This window comes from Bubalus bubalis, chromosome 6 (genome assembly GCF_019923935.1).
Source record: "Bubalus bubalis isolate 160015118507 breed Murrah chromosome 6, NDDB_SH_1, whole genome shotgun sequence".
NCBI classification, from domain to species: Eukaryota; Metazoa; Chordata; class Mammalia; order Artiodactyla; family Bovidae; genus Bubalus; species Bubalus bubalis.
Window position 1 is genome coordinate 41,615,616 of NC_059162.1, and position 9,926 is coordinate 41,625,541.

Sequence of the window (9,926 nt, forward strand, 5' to 3'; positions counted from 1 at the left end):
GCATCTGGAACTCTCTTGCTTTTTCAACGATCCAACGGATGTTGGCAATTTGATCTCTGGTTCCTCTGCTTTTTCTAAATCCAGCTTGAAATTCTGGAAGTTCATGGTTTACATACTGCTGAAGTCTGGCTTGGAGAATTTTGAGCATTACTTTGCTAGCCTGTGAAAGGAGTGCAATAGTGTGGTTGTTTGAGCATTCTTTATCATTGTCTTTCTTTGGGACTGGGATTAAAATACCTTTTCCAGTCCTGTGGCCACTGCTGAATTTTCCAGATTTGCTGGCATATGAGTGCAGCACTTTCACAGCATCATCTTTTAGGATTTGGAATAGCTCAACTGGAATTCCATCACCTCCACTAGCTTTGTTCAACAAAACAAAAGTGAATTCTTCACTTCAAGTGTACTTTTTATATTAATATTACAACAACTGGTTTACTGAAAGGCTGTCACTTTGGGATTAAAACTTGTGGTGGGCTGAGCTCAAATTCCGAATGGTACCGGAAAGACAAAGACCAGCGTACCAGAAAGATATACAGAGAAAAATCAAAGTACACAAAACACAAAGTTCTTTAGGATTTATAGGATCTTCCCTGGCCAGATTAGATACAAAACATTTTTATTTGAAACCAGAGCTAACACAGATTTACAGACATATTTTGCAAATGCTTTTCATCTAACTTATAAACCTATTCACTGAAATCTCCCAGAGTTAAATGTTTGTAAATTTATATTGATTTACTAGATAATAGACATGTTACTTCCACACAGATAAGACCACTACCCTTATCAAGTGTTGTTAGACATAATTACTCCATGTTGTTAGACAAATATAACTCCATTAAACTTATCCTTTCAAGACTCTTACCTTCATTTTTTACAGAAAACAAAACATGGAAGATTAGTTGAATCTGCTTGTTTCTATGTTTGACCATTCATGGGTATGTTCTGAAGAAGGGTACAGTTAAATGTGGCTTAAAACGAGATAAATTTCTAGTATCTAAGAAGGCTGTGTTAATGAAAGAAGTGTTATTATATAGTTCAGTACCCAGGGCTGAATTTCTATAAATTTTATTTATCATCAACAGATATTTAGGGCACTCAATGCTATATATTTTTTTTTCTCCAAATAGTTTTGGTCTGAAATAAACTCTACTTAACTTTCCTTGCCAGTGGAATTCAAAAAAGGAAAAGAAGAGGAACAGAAAGGATAGCATGTAAACAATCATATTTTGAGAAGCTAGAACCTATGAACCTATTTTGTCTTCCTGTTCACCTTATACCCTCATTATCTAGCACAGTCCTGGTACATAGTAAATTCTCAGTAAATGGTGTTTAAAAATACTTATTTCACATTTAAATCATAACTATTTATTTCACCCTCTATCATACTTCAGAGGAAAATCCTACTGCTGCAAGAGGAAAGCAAAGTCATTTTTAGTTGAGGTTTAGAAGCTGTTAACCTCTGGTGTAATTTCTTTCTTAATTCCTGGTCTAAACAATATAAGGCTTAGCAGTATCTCTTTGCCATTTAGATACAATGCTGGGGTAGAGCCAAACGCTTCAGAAGCCAAGATACGCCAAACCACTAAAGTGTTATCAGTTTCTAGAAATGTTGATTCATAAGATTCATGGTGAGAATCTTAGTCCCAAAAAGCATTAAGCCCAGAAAACAACTTAACATCTAAAGTATGCATATGACTGAAGGAAATATGAGCTTTGCATCTTCTTGCTTTGTCCAAGCTATATTTCAGTCTTCAGGCACTGGAGGCCCCCTATGGCAACCAGGTCAATTTTGCTGAGAAGACAGGTTAAAAACCCCAGTTTGAAGTTTAACTTTATGGTCATCTAAAATGTTATATTAAACTTTGTAACTACAAAATCTCTATCCACTTTCAGTATCAAAACAGTCTGACATCATCATAATTTATTATTGATTGTGTTACCATTTGGTCATTTCCTCTGGGTATAAAGTTTTGTGGGGGTGAACATTATCTTACATTTATGTTTCTTATTTGGTACATTATATTGATCTATCTCCAGAACTAATTTAAACTGGCATCTGAGATTCTTTGTATCTTCTTTTTTAATGATCATGTAATGTTATTCACCTTTGAAAGATATTTTTTAAGACATTTTAATCTAATTATTCCTTCTATAGAGAATAGATATTCAATAGCCACATATTCTTCCAAGGTCATAATCACTTACTATTCTGAAACAATAAACAATTCTACTGGAATCACATGATCAGTACCTTTTAGTACAGCTCCTGCAAATGTTTAACCAATGTTATCACTTACTAGCTTATCTTAACACCTATATGAAGTGACTAATGAATGTTAAAATTCATAATATGGATTCTACCTTTTTAAGATAAAAAAAACTGGAGAGAGAGAGAGATTGCATTATTAATTGTAAAACAGAGCAAGAAGTTTAGAGAATACAATTTCAATCTAGTGCTTACAGTACTGAAATCAAATTAAAATGCACAGGATTCACAGCTTCCAATTCTGGAGACTATTTGCATCTTCAATTTCCAACTACCCCCTAGACCTGCAAAGAAGCATGGCAAATAAAAATCTGGGGATGATTTTTCAATAGGCAGTATATAAATGTGACTTTTGCTTTTTAATGTCCACTTTTAAGTTTTTGCAACTATATTAACTTTTTAAATTATAATTCAATATTGTATGTGTATGGCTAGAATGAAAAGCAACAGTCATCTCCTCTGCACCCACTGGCACTAACAGGTTAGAGGAAGAATTTCTAAATGGCAACCACCTGCATTGGCTTCAGCAAGGTGGCCTGAGATTGCAAAATTGCTCCCACTGGTGTCTCAGTCCACAGGTAGTATTCCAATTGCTTTACACATCTCCAGAAGATGCTTACAGATCAGGAAGTGGATCCTCTTCACCTATGGTCCATGAACTTTTTAATCTGGTACTTTGTTTTTCTCTAGTCAAGAGGCCCACCTCTGCCTCTTCTACCCATCTCAATGCTGTCCTTTTATCCTTTGTTGTGGAGCCTCTGTTCATTCAGCTTTCAGATCCCTTTCCAAGGGAATAATACTCCATTGGAACTATTCCATATGTAGTTGCAGATTTGCTGTATCCATGGAAGAAGGTGAGTTCAGGATCTTCCTGCATTGCCATTTTAAGTGCTCTTAGATGCTGAGTCCCTTACTTTTCTTCAAAGCAGAGCAGCTCCATCCTCAGCTCTTATTTGCTTTGCATAGACATGATTGCATCTCATTTAATCCTACACCTTTAATTAATTACCATTCTCCATCACTTTCTGCCTTCTAGAAATTTGTTAAAAATTTCTTCTCCTCTCAAGGCGTTTGTACCATTCTCTTTGCTTTGACCCCACACCCCCACATTTTACTTCTTTACCATCATTTTGATGAGATCTTGCAAAATAAAGGCAATAAAAGCTCTATCATCTATGTCAGTTACTTTTCATATTTCACCTACATTTGATATTTATATTTTGTTCAATGAAATAATTTATTGTTCACACCTAAGGAGGAAGGCACATATTTTACTTGTGGTGTTTTCTTAGTAAAAGGGATGTCTTTCTATCTCAATGTACATATACTTTAAATTTTCATGCACTTTTATCATCTGTACATTTACAAATATTGATGTAAGCCACCATTAAACATTATATAGCTTTCACTTACTGAGTGCATTCAGAGAATACATTCAACTTATACTCTTTCAGGATACATTTGGGGCTTACCACATGGTGCCATGGTAAAGAATCTGCCTCCAATGCAGGAGACCTGGGTTCATTCCCTTGGTCAGGAAGATCCCCTGGAGTAGGAGATGACAACCCTCTCCAGTATTCTTGACTGGAAAATGTCATGGACAGAGGAGCCTGGCCAGCAAGAGCCCATGGGGTTGCAAAGAGTCAGACACGACTAAGTACAACACAACCCAGGATATATTTACCTTTTTCTAGTTCAAACTGATACGTTTTACTCACATACTGTTCATGAGTTTATACCAACTTGAGCTAGTAGGTTTAACCAATCATCTTGCTATTCAATATAGATAATGCCACTCGACTTCTGATTGGCTCAGTTTATCCAGTCTTGGGAAATTATAAAGTAACTCATTTATATAAAATGTACAAAGATGCTATCACATCTAATTTTCTCAAAAAAAAAAAAAGAAGAAGAAGAAATATCTTCAGCTTAGACTTTACCAAAGGCTGGAGATTACTTACTGTGTAGTTAGCAATGAAGTAATAGAACAAAATATAATGTTATCATTTATCATCTTTTTAGCTGCATGCTTAGTATTCTGCCAGTTATAAATTATTCTTATGATTAACATACATAGAGAAAAATTAGCCAAGATAAGCCCTAAGCTACAATAGTTTTGCCCTTTATTTGCTTTGGGGATCTGTTCTTTTCTTTCCAAACACACAGGAACCAAAAGGTACTAAGGAGAATCTATCAATTCTAAGGACAAGCAGAGGTGGATAAGCAGCATGGGCCATATAGAACAATTTTTAAGTGGAAAAAAAGAAAGGAAAAAGTTGTATAAATGAATAGGAAATATTTCTTTGTTTAGACCAAAGTCAACATTGATAGACACTCAGAATGTGTATGATAAATTACTTTTAAATTTTGGTAAAAAAAAATTCACAAAATGCCTGGGTTCCTTTTTCGTTTAGACTTTGGCACTTATGATGTCTAAGCTCTTCATAAGATTTTATTCATAACTAGAGCTTGACTTTTGAGGGATTTTTTTTTTTTCCCTTGTACTAAAGCGTAGGGCTGCTCTACCAGACCTAAAGGCATTTTACCCTTTAAAACTTTACCTCATTCAGGCAGACTGTGATTACAGTGTCATTATTACATTCTATAAAAATAACTTTCACAGGAGCTGCTCATTTACCAGTAGAAACTGAAAATCAGCTTATAGAATTCTTTCTGGCTTATAAAAGTAGTCCAAAGTCTCAAAGCATGAAGAGAGAGGGTGAGGTGAGGGGAAGCTGAGCTGAAGATCAGGTAAACAGGTCCATGGATAGTTTAACTTCTCTGACTACTTAGAAACAGCAGCTGAATTGGTAAAATGACTTTCTTCCTTTATTTCTGTCCAGATTATAGAAATAATTTCTCATTTTAAAACTCCACACTTTGGATTTACAGCACTGAAAAAAGCCACTACTTGTGATTCAAATTATAGTTAAATCTTAGCACCCAACATGAATGATCATTTATTTAGAATAAATGATATTAATTCTCTTTGTTTTGTTTTAGGATTCGTTTCTTTGCTGTTGGTGTAAATATGTGTGTTGGAATCATTGGCCATTTTCACCCACATGCTTATATTACTCTATTTTCAGCCTGTGGCAGACTGATGAAAATCACAGGCCCAACTACAGTCAAGACATCTGGAACCCGATTTGGTGCTTGGATGACAGATCCTTTAGCATCTGAGAAAAATAACAGAGTATGTTGCTTCCTCAAATACCTTTGCTTAGAATTATGTTTTATTAAATTTTATGTCTACGACACTATTCACTTATTTTCAAGGACATCAATTTCTACTTGAAAAGTACTATACTTACTGTTTGCAAATATTTTCAGTTTGATAATATTAACATATCTACAGATATATGTCAAACTTACTTTAGTAAAATGTTCTATCCTATAATTTATCAGTATAGTGAGCCTAATTTTTATTGGTTTTAAACCTGTTTTATGCTTTTAAAGGGCTAATTATAAGTGGACAAAATTCTCCGTATACTCCTATAATTTGCTCCTTAGTGTAAAAAAAAAAAAAAAAAAAAAAAAAAAAAAACACTAAATAAGTAAAAATCTAAAGAGTTAACCAATTCACTAAACAAGCCATATATTCTTAGAATCTAGGGGTAATTTTAAAGAAAACATTGCTGAAACTTTAAGGGTATTTGGCAATATCCATATTAAGAAAATCAATATATTAGAAACATACCATGGCTCTATTAATGTTCTATTACTGAACTCAGTATACATTAGGATTCTCAAGAGTTATATCCAAACAAGTTATATCCAATTAAGTTTAGTAACTTAATTAGTAAAATTATTTCATTAAAAGGTGGTTGTACCTATAGGATGATCCAATGAACAATTATTACTAGAAGGTTCTGTGGTGCCCATAAAGGGAAAATAAGTTGAATGTACAAAAGTAGACCATACATTTTTTAGAGCAAGGGGTGGAATAAATAAATTTTCCAAATGTGATGATTTTTGCAATTATCACTAATCAAGTTGATCAGGTAAATGAACAAAATGATATGTTTTGCATTGATATATGGTTCACTCAGTGATAAGCACCAAATGATCAAAAATTTTAAAACAATAAAAAAAGAAAGGACAAAAAAACAAATCAATTTCAAGGCAGTACATTGTTCCTTTCCATGTAGGCCATGCCACTGTTCTTTGTCAAAGTCTGCAGCACTATCACACTGCAGCAGGTAAGTGGAAAGAGAACATTCCAGAGTCTGAGAATGACAATAGTAATATGTCCTGATTCTTAGTGTCTTTATTTTGGAATTCTCAAAAACGTATATCATTTATTCCATTTTCCCCCTTTTTTCCAGGTTTGGTACATGGACAGTTATACCAACAATAAAATTGTCCGTGAGTACAAATCAATTGCTGACTTTGTCAGTGGGGCTGAATCAAGAACATACAACCTCCCTTTCAAATGGGCAGGAACTAACCATGTTGTCTACAATGGCTCACTCTATTTTAACAAGTATCAGAGTAACATCATCATCAAATACAGCTTTGATTTGGGGAGAGTGCTTGCCCAACGAAGCTTGGAATATGCTGGTTTTCACAACGTTTATCCTTACACATGGGGTGGGTTCTCTGACATCGACTTAATGGCTGATGAAATCGGGCTGTGGGCTGTGTATGCAACTAACCAGAATGCAGGCAATATTGTCATCAGCCAACTTAACCAAGACACACTGGAGGTGATGAAGAGCTGGAACACTGGCTATCCCAAGAGAAGTGCAGGGGAATCCTTCATGATCTGTGGGACACTGTATGTCACCAACTCCCACTTAACTGGAGCCAAGGTGTATTATTCCTATTCCACCAAAACCTCCACATATGAGTACACGGACATTCCCTTTCATAACCAATACTTTCACATTTCCATGCTTGACTACAATGCAAGAGATAGAGCTCTGTATGCCTGGAACAATGGTCACCAGGTCCTGTTCAATGTCACCCTTTTCCACATCATTAAGACTGAGGATGACACATAAGCAAATGTAATTTGTTGCCATCAATCTGAACAGTGTCATTTGTGATCAACTCTATAGGATCCCTTCTGTTTTCTCTTTATTATAACTTTCATCATTTCTCCAAAGCATTTTTTTATTATAAAGTTGGTGTTTCAAAAAACATCTGAACTTGTATAAATTAACCTGTTGGAAACACATCTTAACTTCTTAATTTACAAGGCCTATCATGTCCTTGTCATGAAAAGCACTAAAAGAGCTTAAGTGGCTAAAGTCATACTTTTACAAAAGATTAATGATCTGCCTTATATTAGAGTCAGAGATTAATGGTGGCTTAAATGCATGAATGTCTTTTTTTTTTTTTTTAATCTGTCATTTTTTACTGTGTTTTGCTCCACATCAGAAAATATTTTGGTAGGAATTAGGGGAAAAAACACTTTCCCCTCATTTATTTCTAAAACAGATTTAAAGATCTTATTTATATGAGAAAATAATATTAATCATTTTGCTGTTATATGATTCTCTGATGCGGTGCTGTACAGTCATTTTTAAATCTCTTGCTAACACTTTATTGGCAATACGTATTTCTACCATTGTAACCACCATTGTGCAATTGTATCTCTTCACTTCTGTGAAAGTAAGTAATATTTTTTATAAAATACACTGAAGTTTAATCTCAGTAATCATTATGGGTCACTTTTCGAGAGTGGTCAAGAAAGAAGTATCTTCTCAACCTACTCCTTTACATAAGCATTATAAACTAAAAAGAAAAGCAAGCCAGATCTCTTACATAGATTCTTTATTTTACCCCAAGTTTATTGGATCACTGACATGGAATCCTAAAACTGATTCAGTAAGGATGAGCTACTCTGTTCACTCCACTGGAAGCAACCCATATAGTTGCTTGCAAAGATGCAGCTTGGTCACAACTGGACTGGACTCGACTCATTTATTACACATTCAAATTTTGTTCTTATATAATTAAGTATATTAATGTTTTAACTTAAATTTTACATACAACTGGCAATAATTAACTCCTTATATCAGGATTCTAAAAGTACATGAAGCACATATGAAAACTCTTGAAATTAAATTTTTGTAATGTCATCTAGACTTATAAATTCTGAAGAGCTGTTGGCAAGATTTGTACAAAAGAAAATTGTGGGAAAACTTGGGAGTTGCCCAAGTAGTTTAAATGTTTAAATAATCAATTCAGAACACAAGATGGGAAGACAACCCCTTGTTACCCTGATTCATTGTGTGCAGAAGTGGTGTAATAAAAAAAACAGAGCTTTAATAATATCTTATGTTAATAACACCAAAAACATATAATGAATATATATGAAACATGTCACTGTGTTTGGATGTACTTTCTTCATACTTAAGTCAGTTTTATGGAAACCAGTGTGGGTTGGTTTTACAATTTAAAAAGTATATTCTATAATAAACAATATATAACTTAAATTGTTGTAAATGTTTAGTTTCACATATACATAATATCATCATTTCCTTTGTAAAGTAAGGATATAGTAAATCAGATAAGGCATTGTATAAAGAAATAATTCTTAAAGAGTAATTCACTTCAAATGTCACAAGTAAAATATCATTCTCAAATATCTTACCATCAGCATTTTAGGATGAAAAACTCAATCTTGAAATTGTTAAAATTTAACAATTTTTTTTAACCTACAAAAAGATATTAGCATGATTTAATGACCATTCTGTGTTCTTTTGCAATGCTGTCTTCTCTTTGAAACACTTACATATGTTCTCCTCTGCTTTTGAGAGTTAGAAAATTTAGGGGACTCACTTGTCATTGTACACACACTACAAAAATATTAAGCCAATATTTTGTACATCAAGAGTTTGTATGAAGAAAGTCAATTTCAGAAATGAATGAATTTTTAGTAGATGGCCTCTAGTGGACATCTGGGTCTCCATTACTTTCAAAGAAATAATGTAATATGATATAATGTAAATTCAAAACCTGGATGTTCACAGCTTTTCTGTGAGATGTACGGCTTGTAAAGCACTTTACTGTTTTCTATGGAAGAGTTCATCACCATATCCAACGATAGTGTATGTGCTGCTACAGCAAACAGATTTTCCTACTGTCACTGCGATGGGGGTAAAATAGGTTTAAAAGTGTGATTTGCATTAAACACTTAGTTTAAAAGTGTTTTCTTAATAAATTATCAGTTTGTGCCTGAAATAAATAAGAACTTACTCTAATCACTGTTTTTTTTTAAATGTCCAACAAATAAATTTTATGAGGGAAACATTGACTGTTTTAAAATCATACTTGTTATTCAATCAGTAAAGAAATCCAAGCTCAGAAAGTTTTAATTCTAAGTGAACTGTATAACTGATATTTTTCTGAATTAACCAGATCATTAACAAACTTCTATGTCATTTAAATAATAATGTGATCATGGTCTGACTGTGTTTGTGTGACATTTGTTTTTGTGGAACTTGAATCATAATACTTACTACTTGCACATGCACTTATATCTATGCATTCAGAAAGTGGCAGTGTGTCAGAGCATTACCAATATGTAGAGACAAAAAAGAAAATAATAAGCGTTCATATGCAACATTTCATATAGTGATAAGGTTGTGATAAGATTTATCATGAACTCCAAATCTCTATCTATGGTTCCTATCACCATATTTAT

The 9,926-nt window shown here is 33.6% G+C and overlaps 1 protein-coding gene across 2 annotated transcripts in view; it reads left to right on the top strand.

Annotated features, from left to right (window-relative positions):
* OLFM3 (olfactomedin 3) overlaps positions 1-9,688 on the top strand; it is a 222,035-nt gene extending 212,347 nt beyond the window's left edge. For both annotated transcript variants that reach the window (XM_025288199.3, XM_006049823.4), the window contains exons 5-6: positions 5,359-5,465; positions 6,598-9,688. In XM_025288199.3, coding sequence (XP_025143984.1) covers positions 5,359-5,465; positions 6,598-7,275 — 785 coding nt within the window. In that variant the 3' untranslated portion in view covers positions 7,276-9,688. The remainder of the gene's footprint in view (positions 1-5,358; positions 5,466-6,597) is intronic.
* Positions 9,689-9,926: the final 238 nt, after the last annotated feature.